Genomic DNA, 21402 nt, shown 5'->3' with positions numbered 1-21402 from the left:
CATTTTAAACCTTGGGTTCTGTGAGATATTGCTTCATTATTTGTTTTATTTTTATTTTTTATACTTTTGCTTAACCTAGTTGGAGTTGGTTCCTCTTGTAACCAGAGTCTTTTTTTTTTTTTTTTTTTTTTTTGACAGAGTCTTGCTCTGTTGACAGGCTGGAATACAGTGGTGTGATCTCGACTCACTGCAACTTCTACCTCCCGGGTTCAAGCAATTCTCCTGCCTCAGCTTCCCGAGTAGCTGGGACTACAGGTGCCTACCACCACGCCAGGCTACTTTTTGTATTTTTCATAGAGATGGGGTTTCACCATGTTGGCCAGGATGGTCTCTATCTCTTGACCTTGTGATCCACCCACCTCAGCCTCCCAAAGTGCTGGGCTTACAGGCCAAAGAGTCTTAATGAATACATCAACTTGCAATTTGATGAATGAGGAGTAATATCAAAAGCTTTCTTCTCATTTACGGGCCATTAATCTGATGGACAACCCTTGGAATTTCTGGATGTTGTACCATTAGTATATGCCAGCAAACCATAAACAGTTAAAATACATTGAAATAATCTGGCTTATCAGTGGAGTTCCTCAAGGAAACCTGCCATGTGTTATTCACCACTGTCTCCTTGCACCTGGCACGTAGTACCTATTCATAATAAATGCAGGTTCAAACAGAAAACTATCCCAGGAGAGAGCTGGCTTTCTTCAGTCTAGATTTGAAATTTAAAAACTTGGGGGATCTGTTGAACTGTTTTCTATAATTTTGCCTATTCTTGCATTCGTTTAAAGTATATTTACTGTTGGGAGGAAGCGTGAGGGAGGCTTTGGGGATGCCAGTTTTATACCTCGGCAGTGGTCACACGGGTATGCTAACTTTGTGATAATTCACTAAGGTATGTACTTACGACTTGGGAACTTTTCCCTATGTGTGTTATACTTTTTTAAAGTATAGACATTTCGAAATATAAAACAAAGTCCTGACCAAATAGAAATGCAAATGGGGAGACTAAGACCACGAGTCACATTGTCTGGGTAAGGGCTCCTCGAGTGCTGATTAGACAGACTATGCTGTTCAAGATGAAAGTGAACCCAAATCTCTAGTCACACCTGCTAGGAATTCTAATATAACACCCAGGTTTTTTGTTTTGTTTTGTTTTTTGTTTTGTTTTTTGGGACGGAGTCTTGTTCTGTCTCTCAGGCTGGAGTGTAGTGGCGCGATCTCGGCTCCCTGCCACCTCTGCTTCGTGGGTTCAAGCGATTCTCCTGCCTTAGCCTCTTGAGTAGCTGGGATTACAGGCGCCTGCCACCATGCCAGGCTAATTTTTTATATTTTTGATAAACGTGGTTTCACCGTGTTGACCAGGGCTGGTCTTGAACTGACCTTAGGTGATCCGTCCACCTCGGCCTCCCAAATGCTGGGATTACAGGCATGAGCAATGGTGCCTGGCCCATCCCATTATTAATCATAGTGAAGTCTATTTTGATCTCAGTGAGAAAGTGATAAAAATCACTATAAATGATCTTTTGCAGTTTTCATTGATCTCTCAATCACTGGTCCATAGACTCCATCTACAAATCAACATGATTGTTTTCCCTAAATCTGAATGATAATGCACTACCAATGTGACCAGAAATGATTTCTTTCAAGTACAATTTCAATTATTAACATGCAAAATAGGATTGTTTAAGCCTTCCATCTTTTAAGCTTTTTTTTTTTTTTTTTTTAGTAATTCATCATTGTTATAATAGGAAGACAAGCTTCTCTCTCATATTGATGATATAGTCTTGTTATCTTTATGCTAGAAACAAACACAGGAGTTAAGAAGTTAGTGAATCTGTTGGCATGTACCTTTCCCAGCTCAGCTTACTGCAATTCTCCCTGGGAACGTGCAGAGGTCTGAGCTGGAAAGAGACTATCTCTGGGCCTCTCAAACATTTAGGAGTAGCTGCCAAAACATTAAGAGTTCAGGTGCTGGAAGCGGCTTAACTGGGTTCAAATTCTGGCTCTCCCACTTAGAAGCTGCTTAACCTTAGGCAAGATATGTAATCACCTGAAGTTTCAACTAATGAGAGTATAGTTTTGAGAATTAAATGTTAATCTATTTAGAATCTATCAGCACAGTGCCTGGCCCAAAGTAAATGCTCAATTCCTTTCAACTTTTGCCATTCTTTTTATCAGTCATGTGATTCTGATCGTGTATTTCTTTTCACTGTAGTCAGTGAGGCACTTATTTTTTTCCTCCACAGCATGTGAACTTGTATCTCATCTATGTCTATTTATCTTGCATATTTGACCTGCAGTAAATATTTACTGAGTGAACAAAAATGATAAAAATGAATTTTAGAAACACTTCCTACTTTGCCCTATTTCCACGTGAATGTTTCTTTTGCAGTATGAAAGCCGTGGTTCTGATGTTGTATTAATATATCACACTATCATTATATCCTGCAAAGTGAAGGCTGCATACTCTAGATAGTGTCTCACCTGAAAGCTGAAGGTAATGCTCAGGTTCCTCACCTGGATAAGAGGATTTTGCTCAGACAGAATGATGGAAGCAAGAGAATGTGTCTGGAGTAGGCAGGTGAATCTCCCTCTTGTCTGAACCTCAGAGATTCTAGATCAGCCATGTCCAATAAAAATAAAATGTGGACTACAGATGTAACCTAAAACTTTGCAGCAGCCACATTATACAAAGTTAAAAGAAAGAACAGGTGGAAATTAATTTTGTAATCTATTTTATATAACTTGAAGTACCTAAAACATTATTATTTCAACATAGAATCATAAAAAGTATGAATGAGATATTTTCCATTCTGTTTTAAATCTGAACTCTTGAAATTAGTATATATAAGTCTAAAGGCCTAGGAAGGAGAATCTTGTACCGTAGATGCCCAAGGTAGTGCTGGCCACGGCATAGTAGGTCAGAAGTCAGGAAATCAAGGGAATGCCTCCCTTTCTCGTCTTTCTGCACCTTGTTGGAATGGGATGGGTGCGTGATGGGGAAAGGTGGACTTTGTACACTTGATTATCCGGAGTTAGACCAATCTCCTCTCTCTATGTCGTAGCCTGTATGGATTACGTCTTTTTGAGAAGTCTGGCTTCTTAGCAGTCTGTGGGGGACCCAGAGAAAGGCCTAGTGTTTACTCTGGGGCTCAGCTGTGTGAGGGAGGATCTGCCTGCTCTGTGGCCCACGTGGCAATGGCAGCGAATCAAGCGAACTATTTGAGGAGATGAACTTCAAAGTTCAAAGTTAGCACAGGCTTCAGTCATTCTTCTAAGTCATTCTCTTTCCATGGCTACCCTTAGATTCCCACTGCATTTTCATTAACATGACATAACCTTAGACTACACTAATTCCTTGTGGATGCAGGTGTGTGGTTAGGACATCTACATGGTTAGCAGGAGCTTAGAAAGAACAATGGGAAAAGAGAGAGCCCTGCGGGGGACAGGATATAACTTTCTGACCAGCCAGAAACAGGAAGAGAGAGAGGGTGATTGTGAACTTCAGCAAAGTAACTATAGACTCCTCTACATCCTAGGAGAATTAGAAAGGATTTATCAGCATAGAGCTATGGGCCTAAAACCACCCAGAGGTGTGGTGTGGCCCATGATTCCTGGAAAGCTTGCATGTAAAGCACATGGTGAGGCACAGGCACTTGAACATGTTTTCAGAAGTGAATTCAAGGCATGGTACTCGCTGAATGTTAGTTGTGAGAAAATAAAAAGCAACATTCTCTCCAAGCCTGCATATGGTGAGCTGAGTGGGCTTTGCCTCTGAGGGATATCAGCAGTTCTCTATGCCTTCCTGTTGGATATATGTGTTGTTATAAAGTTAGCTATTTTCAAACTTCTCAATACAGCTTTGGGCAAGAACACACCTCCAGGAGTGTTGTATCTATTTTCAGGAGTGCTGGGAAAAATAAATATGCTATCTAACAATATTTCATGACTCTAATTAACCAGGAGGCACAAAAGGAGGGGCTAGACCGGGGAAGGCCAACATTAAGCAAGGCTCCAGCTATGGGCCTGACCTGGAGGCTGCATTTGGGAAAGGGCTGGACACATGCATCTGAGGACAAGATGTGAGCATGACACCACAGATCCAAGCTTTGGCCTTGGCTGTGAGCACACTGCCACAGCCTGGTCCCAGCTGGACTGGCCCTTCCTTATCCTCCACCCTCTGCACCTCCCGTCAGGGCAACAAGAATGGCAGACTCAGTGACTTTAATAGAGAAAGCCCTAGAATGGAAGCATCAACAGTCTTTACAGTTCAAACATTTACTGCCCTCTCTCTCACCCTGTCTCCACCACTGGCAGTGGTCCTGCTGTGCTAAACTGAGTGGGGAAAGAGCATCACAGGTTCCTAATCCCCACAGCTGTCTTCACTGAGGAAGTAAACCTCCGAAAGTGAGTCATGGCGACATCCAAAGCACAAGTCATGGAGCTCTTCCTGGAAGCCTCACGGGCATGCTGACCTCTGGACCTGGACTTTGCACACACTGGACGCTTTGCAGCTTTGAGGCTGGAGTATTGCTCTCAACTAAATGACCATAGTGCACTGAGTACTAATTTGGATCCATAAGACTTGGCAAAATCAGTCTTTTTCCTTCACTTATTATAACAGGAAAATATCAAAAGAGTCCTTAAAACAATCCCACTGGACTGGACGTTGGAAGGCAGCACAAGATGTCAGGAAGAACCTTTGTTTGTCTCTTTAGGGAGTCAAAGAAGCTAATACTGAAGAGACCTTAAAGACCGTGCAGCCCAACCTACTCATTTCCCAGACAAGAAAAGTGAAGCCCAGAGAACAGATGGGCTGCCTCCTCTAGTCATATGGGGATTAAAAATATATATGTATATTTATTTTTTATATATATATATATGTTTTTTTTTTTTCCATGAGCTTTAGTGAAAGTGACCAGTGTTATCTCATTTCCTGGCTTCTCAAATCCAAGATCCAGCCAAATCTATTATTTATAGACTGAATATACCTTATGCTTTCCTACCTCCATGCCATTGCCCCCATCACTTGGAATGTCATCCTGCACTTCTCCAACCTCCCAACTTCCATCTTTTGCAATAATTTTCATCTATCAGTGATTAGCTCAAATATGCCATCTCTTAGATAAAAATTTCTCTGTGAAATAATACTTTTTTCTGTCAACAACAACAGCTACCACACAGCAACAGCACTTACATATGACCCATTATGGACTGGGCAGCTTGCTTACATTTTATCTCATCTAGTTCTCAAAATAGCCATATATTGGGTATATCTTTAGTCACATGTCCAGGGACACTCAGCTAGCAAGTGGCTTTGATGGTTTATTATAAATATGCTATGTACCATAATTATGCTGATAAGGAGGAGAAACTAGATTCTTTAATAGGGTTTTTTTTTCCCCCTAATCAACTCTCTCTTTTCCCCAAACCAAAATACAGGTTAACACATGGGGATTGAAATCTTCTAGTTAATATTAGGATACATAATCCGCACGTTTTCAAACCTTCTAAGGTTAAAGTTGGGCCCACAGTAGAAGGCACTGCTACCTGAACTTTAATTTCAGGAAGAAGGCATGTGGAAAGTGTGTTGGAAGGTGTGCTCTTGCAGGATGCAGTTCAGTGATTGTGGATGAGCCCTGTACCTCTAACCTGGTGTCTGTTAACACCTATTCAGGGTTGAATACGTCAGTGGTAGAAATAATCTGTGCACACGTCACAGAAGGCAGATGTACCCTCTACCTACTGGAGATTTCACTGGAGCCCCTGGATTTCAACACAACATTTTGGGCACATGTGCATTTTTTTAGAGACAGGTTTCACAACATTCACTGGAGTCCCCAAGGGATCTATGAATAACAAATATTAAGAATGGCCCTGTTTTAGAGGTATTGTGGAAGGCGGAAGAGCTCCATGACTACGATGGCATAAGGAGCCTTTCTGAAAAGATAAGAAGAATCTGTGGTGGGATGAAACAGTTTCTCTCTCATTTAAATAAAATATTCCTTTTTGGGAATTTGTTGAGAGGGCATCCTAGACAGTGATGGTACATTTATCCAGAGTGTTAAAGCAGCCAGGAGCTAACAGGGCTCACTCCCTATTCCTAACCCTCCAGCATTTGATAATGGACATTTGAGACTTAGACAAATGCAGTGACTTATCGGAAGCCACAAAGATCAGACCTGCGATAAATGAAAATTCAGTTCTCATTCAATTTCACGGTCAGTCCGCATTCGTTCAGATAACACCCTGTTGAAATGATAACTGTTGCAAGAAAGGAGCCACACAAAGACCCAATATCTGCATGTGGCCTACAGAAGCAATGCTTTGTCACCTGGTTCTAGCCAATTTTATCCAAGAAATAATCCTCTTCCAATGCTTTTTCAACTTTGCAACATTACCTGTCTATAAGAAAAGAACCGAATTGTGTACTTTTCCAAATAAAGATGGAGAAAGGGAAGTTAATCTGATCTACAGCTGACATAATTTTCTTTCTTGCCTTCAAATATCTTTTGTTCTTCAATTTCTGTCTTCTTCCTACCTCACATACCTCAAATCATAACCAGGACAGTGGGAGGTAGAAAGTGGTGAAGCACAAACATTTTACCCTCCTAGGGGAGTAATAATCACCATTTCACAACGTGCTAGAATCTCATTTGAACATCACAGCACATCTGTACAGGAGAAGAAATGGTAATCTTCATTTTCTAGATGATGAGACCATGGTTTTCATACAAGCACACAATTCTCCCAAGCAAGCAGAATAGCAAGAATTTTCATCTAACTTTGTGTTTTTTCAAGACTTTAATTTTAGGATGGTAAATATGGGGACAAAAGTCTTCAGGAGATCCCAAATGCAGAAAACGTCCCTCCACATTAATTAACAAGATGTATTTATGCAGATACGCTACCAAGCAACTATAGAGACACACGCATATATTTACATTATTGTCTTTTCTGCCCAGTGAATCTGAAAGAAAGCATGTTGAAGTTCTGCTATTGACTGGGAGAATACAGGTGCAGAGAGTAGGTGATTTGTCCTTGACCACCTAATAAATGAAAAGTTACGTCAAAGAGAACTATTGCTCTATAATGTGGAAATGTTCTTGCTAGTGATGCGTTAATTTTAACAAAATGTTGCCATAATGAAGCAGCATATTTAACTCATGGAGGTTTTTTATAGCAGTACTCTGTATGTGCAAAGTAAAATCTGATGGTGTTTCCAAATAGAGTCTTTACCATCCCCCTTTTTAAAACAAAGAACTTCAAGGGCAGAGTGGGAAGGTTTTAATGATAAAAATATAAAGAGTAGGATTCCTATGATCTTTAACGAAGAATAAGCTCAATGTCTTAATTTCTTACCCTCTAAAATATTCTGGTTCTTAAGAAATCAAAGATACTTTAAAATCTAAGATAATTCTGGCTGCCCAAAAATTTCAGTTCTTGAGAAATCAAAGGTACTTTAAGATATAAAATAATGCTGAATACCAATCATTGAGAATTACCTTTTCCTTTGGGATTATTTTACTTTGGTAAACACTTTTTTTCAGTACTCTAATTAAAGATCATTCTTAATTAAGCTGAATCAAGAAATTGATGGCATGTGGCATGAATTTTGTTCCAGGGAAACTTGCTCATTTTGAAAGAACCTCTCAGCATGAGAGATCAGCGTTGCAGGGAAATTTACAAGTCATCAGTCTGATCTTGCACTCTGGGTAGGAATGTCGTTTATAACATACCTGAGGAGTGACTAGGTAGTACCTACTAGAACATGACCTATGACACGGAGCTCACTGCTTTACACAGTAGTCCCCCCCCGCCCCGCCGCCGTGCAACCATTCTTATCATTTGATGGTTCTTATTTTGAATAAAAATCTACCTACTTTTAACTTTGTCCAAGACCTGGCTCCTGAACCAGCACAAAGCCCTCTCTTTCTTCACATATGAATTTTGAAGACTTGTTTCCTTGCTTCGAGTGTTTGTTCTTCTGATAAAACACCCTTGGTTTCATTGATTTGTCTTCCTGCACCTTGGGTTCAGATCTGTCAATATCATCCCTCTACAAGAAAGCGCTTTTTGCAATCTATTACAATTCACTAGTCTCTCTTTTAAATTGCATACCTCAAAATTTATGCAGTCTTTGGTAACTTTCAGAAATTGCTGCTGCTGAGAAATTTCCCTTGATTTATAAGCAGGCCTTTTTGCTCACTGTGCTCTCTTTTGGTTGTGGTGGCTCTGTGATCTGGGGACCTACCTTTGCCAAGGTCTCATCATCCAGGTGATTCTTCTGAATCACATGTTGAAGTGCAAAATAAATTTTTTCCTGAAGCTTCTGGACCTTCCTTGGTTCTATAAGCCAGGCTCGGTCTGATGAAAGAAAGAGTAGATAAGTGGAGGGAACATCAACTTTATTTTGCTTCACCCACATATATAAGTGCCAAACTTCAGACCCATTTCATATTATTTAGTTCTAAGTTGCTTCTGAAGACATGTCATTATTTACATAAAGCATAAGTATTTCATAGGCAATACCATGATGCCAGGAATGCACGATATTATGACACAGGAAATCACTTTGCAGAAAAGGACACAATGGTTCAGATGATCTGCTTCTTTGTTTCTTATTGTCTGTGACAATTTACATCTCTCACTCTTTGCTTTGGACATATGCTTAGGTTTTCTTTCAAAGTAGAAGTTAGCGATTTGTGAAGAATTATAGAAGTGAAGAAAATCACAGGAATATTTTTGGTGTTCAGGATCCCTTTTCCTTTTCTCAGCTTATTTTCTCATCAGATATAAAGCTGAAGCTATGTTAGAATTTATATAGCATAAACATAAATCAGTTTCAAAAATTCACTTCTAAGTTCTATTTTCCTATATTGAATTCTTAAATGGTGAATAGGATAATCCCTTGTTTCCTTCCTCCCTCTCTTTATCTGTTTCTCCCTGCCCTCAGACCCTCTCTCCCTTCTTTCCTTCCTTCTTCCTTCCCTCCTTTCTTCCTCTCTTTTTTTCTCCCTCCCTCCCACACTTCTTTCCTTCCCTCCTCCCCCTCTCCTTCACTCTCTCCTTCCTTCCTTCCTAGAAGATTTATACACCGTGGTGACAAAATTCAGCCCAGTGCCTTAGTTTGGACCTTTATGGAAGAGACACTCCAAATCTTCAAATGCCGAACAAATACTCATGGAAAAGAACTCGAACATGATCTTCCTGAACACAGTTCAGGTCAGGTAAGAAACTCAATTCTGTAACCCTAGACAGGATGAAGACAAGTCTAGCCAACAGTTAAGCAAACCCTTACGTAAGTGAGTACAAAAGCTTTCAGTGACAATTGTCAATCAGAATACATTAAGTTCCCCTCCCTCTCCCTTCCCTAAGCTGTTTGGAGCTGAATAAACAGTGGCTTTTATGTCAGGACCCTGGAGAAAGAATAGGGGGCTGTCTGGCAGGAGATGGAGCCTACATAGGCTGGAAATCTTTTTGAATATGGCACTAAGCCAGGGTGGCAAATGAGGTATTTGGAGTTCGTAAAGCCTCTCAGTGTGGGTCTGCTAGCAGCACTGGAAGAGTCCCCACTAGGTAGAGTAAACCAAATTGCATGCTTCCAAACTTCTCAGAATTTAATGATGATAGCATGTCTTTTTTCTAGAAAAAGGCCAAACAGCTCAGCTGATTTCTAATTCAGAAGGAAGAGGCTAGCTTTTCTTCTGGAGTGATCATTTTCACAGATCGTTCATATTTAATATATTTAATATTTCATGTCTTAAATATTTGCTGCTTAAAATTTACTGACTTGCTACAAATATACCTAAAGAGAAGAGTGACTCTAACGCTCCCTTTGAGCAAACAAGAACTAGAGGAAAACCATCTCCCTCATCTATAGATCCACTGGCTTAGATTTCGTTTTCTATTGAACTATTCTCAATGGAAATAATCAAATGCAATGAGAAAATGGTAGAAGGAAAATTATTTGGCATGTGGCTGCTAACAGAGAAAAGTATTCTTGTCACTTCTTCCATCTATCTTTGTGCTTCCAAGCCTGGGAAACTTTCTAGGGTTTAAAAAAAAAAAAAGGCCTAGAGGAACAGCTTGATTTTAGACAGAGCCATAAAAGAAACTGTTAGTAAAAACACTCTATGTGATAACTAATTTCCATTTTTGATAAAGTGGTTAAATAAAAAACAGTAGCAAATTAAAAATATCCTGATAAGACCATCAGGAATTGTATTAGGAATAATAAAGCCTAACAGATAAAAACTGTAGACATTGGTGTTACTGGAAAATATAGCTACAATGGCATGTTAAAATTATAATGTGTAATCTTACATCACAGGTAAGATTAATTTCTTTCAGTTTCACTGAAAAATATAATAGGGCATATATAAGAAAAGAGTTCTGGTCTCTACAGATAAATGGTTAACAGAAGAAATGAGTCTCTTGCCTTAAAAATTAGGCAGGAATTTGTTTTTCTTTCTGTAGAGACCTGTCAGTGATGCTGTTATCCCTTAACTCAAAATGTAACAAAACAACAGCTGAGTAAGTAACTGAATTCTCATTCTGGCTAAAGAGCCATGTATTTATTACTATATTATTGTCGTTATATTATTATGATTATATTATTTACTATTATATTTTAAGCTGGCATATACTTTGTTTTGCTTTGTTTTGTTTTTTTGAGACAGAGTTTGTTTTTTGAGACTCCAGTCTTGTTTCCCAGGCTGGAGTGCAATGGCACAATCTCGGCTTACTGCAACCTCCACCTCCTGGGTTCAAGTGATTCTCCTGCCTCAGCTTCCCAAGAAACTGAAATTACAGGCACTCACCACCATACCCACTTAGTTTTTGTATTTTTGGTAGAGACGGTTTTTCACCATGTTAGCCAGGCTGGTCTTGAACTCCTGACCTCAGGTGATCCGCTGGCCTCGGCCTCCCAAAGTGTTGGGATTACAGGCATGAGCCACCACGCCAGGTGTAGCATATACTTTTAAAAAGTATTTCACTCACTACAGTTCTAGTCGATCCATAAATATTGTCATACCTTGAATTCTTTGAAAACTTGGCATTTCTGTGCATTTTAGAGCCAGCAGAGGTCTTAGTTATTATGGAGTCCATCCTTTTTACTTTATAGACGAGGAAACTAGGGCTCTGAGGGGTCAAATGTCTAATATCACACAGATACATGGTGACAGAGCTGGTGCCAGAATGTCCACCTCCATGTCTGAAGTTTTTCCTCTTCTACTGGGCAGTCTTCAGTATGAGTAATTTTCCCCTCTGCTGTCCTCACCTCCTTTTAAAACTTCTGATACAAGTGACCCTTCTACAATGTGGGTTTGAACTGTGTAGGTCCAGTTAGATTTTCCTTCTGTTTCTGCCACTCCGGGACTGCGAGACCAAACCCTCCTCCTCCTCCTTCTCCTCAACCTACTCAGTATAAAGATGACCAGGATGAAGACCTTTATGATAATCCACTTCCACTTAATGAAAAGGAAATCTGTTTCCTCTTGCTTATAATTTTCTGAGTACCATTTTCTTTTCTTTAGCTTACTTTACTGTAAGAATACAGTATACAATACATTTAACATGCAAAGTATGTGTCAATCAACTGTTTATGTGATCAGCGAGGTTTCTGGTCGACAGTAGGCTATTGGTAGTGAAACTTTTTGGAGTCAGAGGTTACATGCAGATTTTTGACTGCATGCAGGGGGTTGATGCTCTGACCCCTGCATTGTTCAAGGTCCAATGTGTTGCTAAGAAAATAGGCACTAGCATTTGTCTGAAGTGAGAACATCAACATGAATTTGGGCAAAGATGCCAACACAAGAGGTATTTAAAGAGTAGTAAGTGTTCCTTTTACTTATGTAGGTCCCCATTCTGGAGCTTTCATTTAGGTACATTTCTACTGTGTCTCATCCAACTGGACATTTATTTTCTAGGTACTTTATTCTTAAAGTCAAAATAGAACTTGGCTGTAACTCAGGCCACTATTTGTCTTCCTTTATTTGTTAAGGAATGATTCTGCTTATCTGAATCTGGAATAACCCCTACCCCATGCTCTACTCTTGCTTTTGGGCCAAAATTGGTCATTTTAATAAACTTGAGGCTACTTCGCTTTTCACTGTCCAAAAATATCAGAAGCTTGGTCTTTACCAAAATGCAGTTCTGTTAAAGTTTCTCCTGAACACTTTGGCTTAGGCAGGTGTCATCAATGTTAAAAATAGTAAAACAAGTTTTTTAAAAAGGTAAGAGAACTGAGACTGCCCTACCTGGAGATATCAGAACAGCAGATGAGAACAAAGCGATCTCCTCCTCGGTCAGCTGCAAGGAACACAAATTCTTTGCAAAGTCAAATGCTTCATTCACTAGGTCATCAGAACCTATAAAGGAGAAGAAAAAGGGAATAAAAATACTTGAACTTGAAATGGGGCAAGAGTAAGAAAAATCTCATAATCAATAAGCTATCCAAGGAGGTTCATACTAGACTTCTAGAAAAGATATTTTTTAAGTTTCTAATTGTAAAAAGTGATTGACACTAATCAAAGAATGAGAAAATTGGGCAACATCTTGGCCAGGCAATCGAAGTTAACATCACTTACCAACAACAAGCAAGTAGACTTGGTGCGTGAGCAGTGTCACATCTGCCTGGGAGTCCATACTATGATTATATCCTTATAAATTTGAAACGCTTTCGCATTAAAGAATATAAAATAAATGATTTGGGGATCCTTTACAATAGAGATAGTATTCATAGAAAACCTAAAACATTACATATAGGGGCTGAGAATTGTCAGTCTTCGTAGCACTTGAAGCTAGCAATGTAAGGTATTCTGGTCTTTTAAACTGAGACGTTAGAAATATCTTATGGAACAGAGATGAGATACACTTCAGTTTTGCAGTTTCCTTGGAAATTTGATTAAGGAGCTAGAGTTCATTTCTTATTACCTTCTAATGAATGACTCACAGGTCAGTTGCTTAGCTGTTGTGAATTTTGGAAAATAATGTTGCATCTCTACACTGATCCCTGGTAAATGTTTATTTGATGAAGCTGGAAATATACTGAGGTTGCTTGCCAAGGCTTTTCCTCCTTTCTTGAAAATCTAGCCTTGGAGATGACATGGATGTGTATCAACTGTAGAAGGGAAACATTGCCAGCCCCGATGGACTTCTTGTTGGCTGCCATATCAACTAACAGCACAAGAGGTGAAAGGGCAGTGGCCTTCTTTGGTGTCCATGGGCAGGATATGGAACAAATGGCACTATCAATCGTTAAAACGTTTCCTGGCATCAGCCCATCTTTGCTAATGTTCTTCCTATCCATGCCATGCACTGATGACTGGATGTGATGATATACAACACTTCCAAACAAAGACTGACTCTGTTAGTGCATTCCCGCAGGAATGGTCTGGGATCATTGTGGACAGGTTGGCATGAACTCTCTGTGCTCCCAGAACGTTGTGAATTAACTTCTGTGGGTGAGAAACAAGTAGAGGAGCTCCTCTTTGAATTAACTATCTTAACTCATGATGATAAATTGACATAAGAAACTTAAGAGGTCACCCCCATGGATGACCAGGGGTCTACGCAATATACAATAAAGTTGAAAAAAAAAAAGCTGATCTCACAAAGAATGATCTGTAATTCAGCCCAGCTCTTTTAGCATCAGTCTCTGGTTCTTTCTTTTTCTTTCTTTCTTTCTTTTCTTTCTTTTTTTTTCTTTCTTTCTTTCCTTCCTTCCTTCCTTCCTTCCTTCCTTCCTTCCTTCCTTCCTTCCTTCCTTCCTTTCTTCCTTCCTTCCTTCCTTCTTTCCTTCCTTCTTTCTTTCTTTTTTTTATAGGGTTTCGCTTTGTCACCCAGGCTGTAGTGCAGTGGTGTGAAGATGACTCACTGTAGCCTCGATCTCCCAGGATCAAGCACTCTTCCTGCCTCGGCCTCCCAACTAGCTGGGACTACAGGCGTGTATCACATGCCTGGCTAATTTTATTTACTTATTTTATTTATGTGAGATGGAGTCTTGCTCTGTCACACAAGCTGGAGTGCAGTGGCATGATCTCGGCTCACAGCAACCTCCGCCTCCTGTGTTCAAGCGATTCTCTTGCCTCAGCCTCCTGAGTAGTTGGGATTACAGGCGTGAGCCACCATGCCCATGTCTCAATAGGGTTGTTTTCAGGAGGGTCTTCAGTTCTCTCTTTCTTTTGTATTGGAGGCCACAGTTACAAGATCAGGAGAGGCTCGCCTGAATTAGAAGCTCACCTGGTCCATCCCTTATCGAATAATGAGATACTGGTTCACATCAAAGAATCAAGGCATTTCATTTGCCAATTTCAATCTAAGTGGAGAAACTGATGGTAGCTAATAAAATTGTGTCCTCATCAAAGGGAAACTTACCTAAGGCTTTGAACATTTGCATTCCTCCATATTTTCCTTCAAACAGAACAGTGTTGTTTAATGGGTTGAAGGCACGGCACATTCTCACTAAAACCACTTCCAAGCAACCTATGAGTAAAAAATAAAAATAAAAATAAAGTAAAAATATACATATATATCCAATAATAAGAAGTTATTATTGCATATAGCTAAGAGACTTTCAAGAACTTTAAAACACACAGAGAGACACATACAGACACACAGGCACACACCTGCAGAAATCCCTTAAGTTCCTTCCCCTAAAATAACTATTAGGTTGGTGCAAAAATAATTGCAGTTTTTGCCATTGAAAGTAATGGCAAAAACCTAATATATTTGCACCAACTTAATATGTTAGAAATAAAGTTTTCTTGATACTTACATGAAGAATTAAGGAGAAAATATATTTTACAGGTGGCTAAGCTGGAGGGCAGTGACATTACTTGTTGAAAATAAATTTCTCTCTATTTTTTGACTAATATTAAAGCTAGTTCGATTCTTGAATTCGCAATTGATGAAATGAGGGCAGGAATTTTGTCTGCAGTGATAGGCAGCCATGATTATTGTATTCACTCTTGCATCTCCAGGACCAAGAAAAGTTTCTGGCACATAGTAGTTGCTAAGTAAATATTTATTGAATGAATTTGTTTACTACCATTGTTTTTCCCTTTGAGCACTATTAACATCCTGAGGAAATACTGCTGCATAGCTTCTCCATATTTTGGAGAAATGGACTTTTGCCCCACAGTGTAGTTGAAGTCAACAGCCAGACTCAGCAGCCACAGATTTGTATGAGAGCATCATACTGCTGATTAGCCTACAACTTTGGTACCTGTCTTAGTCCACCACTTTATCTTTGTGTCTCTGTTTTATTTCCTTTGCTGTAAATATGTTTGCTGATTTCTCTCTGCTTGTCTTTGGTATGTCACCTAGCATAGAGGCTTATACATGGGGAGGATTTGCAAGTATTAATTGAAGGAATGCTTTTCTGACACAAACAGTAGATGGGTACCATTTATTGAGTATCTACACAATGGAAGGAACTTTGTTTGGCCTTTTTTATCTTTGCTCCTTACAGTAACTATTTCAGATGAGTTTATTAGCCCTATTTTATGGAGGAGTTACGTAAGGCCTACTTTTTTGACTAGAGTCAACATTTTCACGCCAGGTAGAGATGTTAAAGATTTTATGGTTCAGTGGTTCCCAAATGTCAGCCCATGGATTGGCTATATCTGAGTCTTAGTTAGAGATACAGTGAACTGGGTTCCCCTCCAGGAGATCTGGATTCCATGGGACTCACGGTGCCCATGTCTCTGAACTGTCAATAGTCTCCTTTGATGTTGTTGATGCAATTCCGAGTTTGAAATTCATTGTTTCTAGTCCATCTCTTTATTTTACAAATGAAGAAACTGCTATCTAGAGAGTTTAGCTCAAGGTCACATATCAAGTGTGGCAGATTTCACTTTTCAAAGAGGGTCAGAAAAAATATCTTCCATCCCATATGTTTTCTAGGACCTTACCACTCCCCTATCAAGTAGTAGAATCCATGTCTCCTGTCCTTAAATCTGGGTGGGCCTTCATGACTGATGGTATATAATGGAAATAACAATATTTTGTTTTCTGAAGTTAAGTTAGAAAAGTCTATGCATTTCTGCCTTGTTCTCTTGGGGTGCTAGCTTTTGGAGCATAGTGATTATGTTGTGAGCAAGTCCAAGCAGTCTATGGAGGGTCTCACATGGAGAGGAACTGGGGCCCCCAGCCCAGTTCCAGGCTGTCAACCAGCACAACTCATCAGTCATGTGAATGAGCCAATTTGAAAGTGGATTCCTCTGCCCTCAGCTGAACTGACTCAGTGAATACCACATGGAGCAGAGATAAGGTCATCCCTGCTGAGCCCTGCCCAAATTGTAGCTTTGAGAGCAGAATAAATAATTCCTGTTGTTTTAGTTAAATTTTGCAGTGGTTTAGATGATTGGTACATCAAGTTGGCACTTAAGTCTAGGTTTTCATCAAGTTGCGTCATTGGGTAAAGAAGAAGCAATATCTTAGAATAGCAGTTATATTTGGCCCAAGTTCAAATGCCAACTTTGCCATGTACTGGTTTTGTAATATTGAACATAGATCTTCACTTCTCTGAATCTTTTCCTCCTCTTCTGTAAGATGGAAATAATAATATAGATCTCACAAGATTACTTGAGATGTCATAGGGAAACATAAACATATATGTGTGTTATTTTACATATGAATATGTTATTATTATTATCATGGCCTAGGACTATGAAAATTCACATAAACACCATTGTGGTTCTTATTTTCTATTTTCAAAGGGGCCCAAGAAAGACAAATAATTTCTTTTTCCTGTTTGGTAATAACATCTGCAAAGTCAATCATATGCAGAGTTTCTTGAGCTATTTCCGTTAAAATTGTGTGTGTCAGAGAGTGTGTGAGGGAAGGGTAGGGAAAGATTAGAGTACCGTGGAGTTTCTCCTGGTGTATACTGGCTGCAGGCTATCCTCATTAAAATGATTGGAAATGACCACAGAGGCAGAACTCAGCTAGCCTGCATTTTTTTTTTTCCTTTCACAGAAGGCAAGGAGTACGTTTTAGCGCCGGCTCAGCAATTCAGCCACCTTGACACGCTAATTACTTGCACTGCCTGTCAAGCTGCGTATCGCAACCTCCGCAATTAATAGCTCCACTTTCAATAAGCAAAATTGTGTTTGACTTCAAAGGGGAACTGAATGAGTATCAGGGCATTTTGATTACTGAGCGTTTCCTCGGGGAGTTGGCTGGCAATGTGGGTGGCAGAAACGAGCTGCATATCGGAAGGAGGATTTTCTAGAACCAACACAGTGCTAAGGGCTGACCACATCCTTATCTGAAATAGGCCTCTCATGAATCTTCTTGCTTACCTGACTTCAGAAGTAGAATTTGATCATTTTGACAGAGCTCCATGAAGCCTGTTATCCGCTTTGCAAACTCCACCACGTATTGGATGGCGTGAGTGATCTGGATGGCACATTGTTGCCACAGTGCTTCCCTGGACTTCAGGAGAGAAGACACGCAATGTAAAGAGGGCAAACGACTTATGGAGAGTCCACAGAACACTCAGATTTGCCTTCCTGGTGTTCACCTGTCAGTTGGGGCCCAAGGAGGGAATTTATAGGATTCCTTTAAAAGAAGACGGCACTACTTTTATTTTATTTTTTCCCTAAGATAACATTTTGACCTGTTTGGACCTCAGTAGGCCAAAATGATCAAAGTACTGAGGCTAAAATAACAGCAACATTGTTTATAGTATGTAAGGATAGCTTTGTTATTTTCTTTACTATTTTTTCCTCCTTTTCCTCCTTCTCACCTAAACGAAGCCTGAGTTTGTAAAGAAAATAACAGATCTATCTTTATATACTATTAATATAAAAAGCAAAGCTTTGCATTGAGGGATAGCAGTTTCATTCACAGGCTTCCATGAGGTCATTTTCATGGGTACCTGATGGACACTAAATTTGTAACATTTTTATGTTGTGTCTTTTTTCCAGACCTACAGAGATTGTTTTTTGGCATAAAAAGAATTCCGAGGAAAAAGGCATTATATTAAATCAAATCATTCTCCTAAGTTCAATAGAATCCCCCAGATATATTTTAGTCCTCGGGTTATTTTTTGAAATGTGTTAATTCTAATTTGTATTGACCATAGCGACCCAATACCTTTGTTTCCCTCTTTATATAAAAATACTAAGATTTAGTTGTTCTGGTGGAGAAAAATCAGCATATTGTAAACATTTATTTAGATATACACATACTTATATATTTTATTAAAGTTATTAAAGTTCCATCTACGGGTAGATTTTGTAATTGGGGATCTCTATCCCAAAGTAATATAATGTAAATGCTGAAAAACAACAATAAATTCCTCTTAAAAACTTCTTCAATAAACCCAAAGAAATAACATAGTGTAATAATAAAAATACGGGATGAGTTGTTCCTTTTTTTTGGACTCTTTTTAACATATAGGGCAAGAAGAAAATTTAGAAAGCTTTGTTCTATATATTTGTTGTGTAAGTTTGTGACAGTTACAACTGCTGTGATTATTACATTGCTCCTGCTCCTTGCCTTGACCCAAGAAGACATCAAGAGATGTCCTAAAGTCATTTGATGAAGGCACAGTCTCTGTAGTCACTCAAATAGGGCAGTGGTTTTCAATCAGGGTAGTTTTGCCTCCTTAGAAACAGGTGGCAGTATCTGGAGACATTTCTGGTTGTCACAAGTATGTGTGAGGGCGATGCCACATCTAGTGGGTAGAGCCAGGGATGCTGGTAAGTATCAAACAATTTGCAGGATGCCCTTACAGAAAAGAATTGCCCAGCGCAACGTGCCAATAGTGCTGAGTTTGAGCAAGACAGCAATAGGGTAATCACAGAAAAACTTTCTCATGGTTGCCCAGAGTACCTTGCTTTGATAAGCTTTAATTTCTTCATAGGTGTGGGTCTGCCACGCCAGCTGGTGCAGCTCTTCCATGGTGTATTGACATGTCTCCAAATGGGACTTAATGATGTTCTGTGCAATTCGATCTGTGAGAAAAGATATCAAGTCAAAGTTTTGTGAATAAAATCACTCTGCTCATTAGCTTTTAATGTGTTTACTATAAGAATGCCTTTTGGAGATACTCCAACTGTATTAAAGTGTCTTTAACATTGCTATCTATCTTACAATCTTCAGACAAACTCTTTATTGCCTTTTTTCAACTTTCAGTATTTTAATCAAAATTTACTGCTTTCCCCCAGATCTTTTGATCACAGCTTAGGGGTTTTACAAGTTGTAAACCATTCAAAGGTATTTATTTTTTAAAAAGACATAAAATTATCATATTTCTTGCTTTTTGGCTTGAAAGTCAACTAACAGTCTTAACGCTTGTACTCCAAAACACTTTAAAATGTTTTGAAAATCACTAGAACCCTATTGTTTATCTCAGAAAGGGGGCATTAAAATATAAATTTATTTGCCTATATATTTTTTAAAAGGAAGCATTAAAGAATAAACTAAAAGAAAGGCTATGTACAGAGGAAATAGGGAATAGAATGCAGGGACAAGGAAAGAAATTAAATTTTCTGATAATATTTTTGTAGATTTGACTTTGGGGCAATGTAAACATCTGACATAATAATAGGAGAGGTGGTATACACAATGCAATATTGGCTTATGAGTTGATAATGATTGGAATTAGGTCATAGGGACCACTATATTCTCTTTTTTAATTTTTTATATAATAACCTTTTTTTAAAAAAAGTTTAAAAATGATTAAATGATTATATTCACAAAAATTAGTAGCAAGCACAGTTTTGGGCAGTTTATCTCAATCAAATTGTACTTCACATTGTATCTTAAATACCAATCATTTTGGGTTTTGAGACATGAAAGTTGAGCAATAGAACCAGATAAAAGAGCTGTCCTTAAAAAAAGCCTGCTATGGGAGATCAAGACCACCTGGTCAGCATGGTGAAACCCCATCTCGACTAAGAAAACCCACAAAAAATTAGCCAGGCGTGATGGCACACTCCTGTAATCCCAGCTACTCAGGGGGCTGAGGCAGGAGAATTGCTTGAACCTGGGAGGTGGAGGTCGCACCACTGCACTCCAGTCTGGGTGACAGAGCGAGACTCCGTCTCAAAAACAAAGCAAAACAAAACAAAACCAGCCTGCTGTGAGTCCCCTGAAAGCGGCTGGAGCTAGGAGGCGGTCCCTTGTCATCCTACCTGCTATTTGAAAATAAAATTTTCTTGTATTTCAGGGTGTGTCATTTCAAACGTAAGTTCTGTTCTTTCTAAATGGCCAACCCCATCTCTCCAGGACGGCCCTCAAAGCAGCATTTGGGTGTCTCCTTTCTATCTCACTCAGCTTCTGGTATACAGGGTACGAAGTAAATTGCATTTTAGTGAGGTAAAAAACAAACATTTGTAAATTTAAGCTTCTAATAAATTTTCTAAATAAAAATCTCCTATAGACCATCACCCGGCACATTGGAAACACTGAATAAATGGTAGCCACCGTTATCCTTATTAGGACAGTCTACAGAGTTTGTCCTCAGGGGAGCAATATGATGACTCCAATGGAGATAAAATTCAGGGGATATATTTAATTCTGCAATCCATCCTACTGAAGGAAGATATTTCAATATTTATTAGAGTTTTTCAACCAAAAAAAATAATGCATGTAGAAGATGCTACCAAATGCTAACTTCTGATGATAGTTCTACTCTATTGGGTTCAGCATTGAGCATTTCAAGACTTGCATTGCTTATGATATTACGAAATCCTTTCTTTAGAAAATCCTGTATTCGAAGTTTTATTGAACATTCTCCTATAGTATAAAAGGGATAAAAATTCCTCTATCCATCATATTAAAATAGATTGGTATGTCATGGCTCATCATTTTTCAATTTTACTGGGGCAGTCTAATTACTTAGAATCTAGAAAACATATTTGCTCTCCAGTAGGTATATAATGATAACAAAAGATTTTATAGCTTTATAGTTTTCAAACTATTATCTTCTTGGTGTAGCTTGTTTTCATCTTCAAAGACATGCTGATGTGTTGGTAATTTACAGGCTTCAAGGTTTTTAAACAAGATGATCATTGCCACTTACAATTGTATTATGAAAAACTCTATCTGTTCCTTTATGATATCTGCCTGGAACTGTTGGCCGAAGCTTAAGAATTCTCTGGCCTTCTGATATCAAAATATAGGAGTCTATGGTTTACGAGGAAGGGTAGGTACAATAAATATGTGGGAAGGTTAAGGAAATAGGAAATTAAATCCACATGCATGCTTCAGGACTCAACCCGGATGGCCATGCCTGGTGAAAGTTTCCCTGCCAACCATGTCCTCAGGAAGAAGGGCTGGCTGCCATCACACTTTGATTCTGCCTTAATTGAGCCCTTGTTCCAGTGAGACTCCTACTGTGGTTATTTGAATCCCTATGTTTGTCCCACACCCTTCAAGATTATG

The 21402-nt window shown here is 39.0% G+C and overlaps 1 protein-coding gene across 1 annotated transcript in view; it reads right to left on the bottom strand.

Moving 5' to 3' along the window:
• Positions 1-21402, bottom strand: part of RORB (RAR related orphan receptor B) — a 196019-nt gene that overhangs the window by 12386 nt on the left and 162231 nt on the right. The window contains exons 5-9 of the mRNA XM_050761474.1: positions 18847-18968; positions 17310-17442; positions 14380-14487; positions 12261-12371; positions 8252-8364 (exon numbers count right to left, since the gene is read on the bottom strand). Of these exons, the coding sequence (XP_050617431.1) occupies positions 8252-8364; positions 12261-12371; positions 14380-14487; positions 17310-17442; positions 18847-18968 (587 nt within the window). The remainder of the gene's footprint in view (positions 1-8251; positions 8365-12260; positions 12372-14379; positions 14488-17309; positions 17443-18846; positions 18969-21402) is intronic.

This window comes from Macaca thibetana, chromosome 15, assembly GCF_024542745.1.
Source record: "Macaca thibetana thibetana isolate TM-01 chromosome 15, ASM2454274v1, whole genome shotgun sequence".
Taxonomy (NCBI): domain Eukaryota; kingdom Metazoa; phylum Chordata; class Mammalia; order Primates; family Cercopithecidae; genus Macaca; species Macaca thibetana.
The sequence above is the reverse complement of the archived record's forward strand: the minus strand, read 5'-3'. Positions and strand labels throughout refer to the sequence as shown.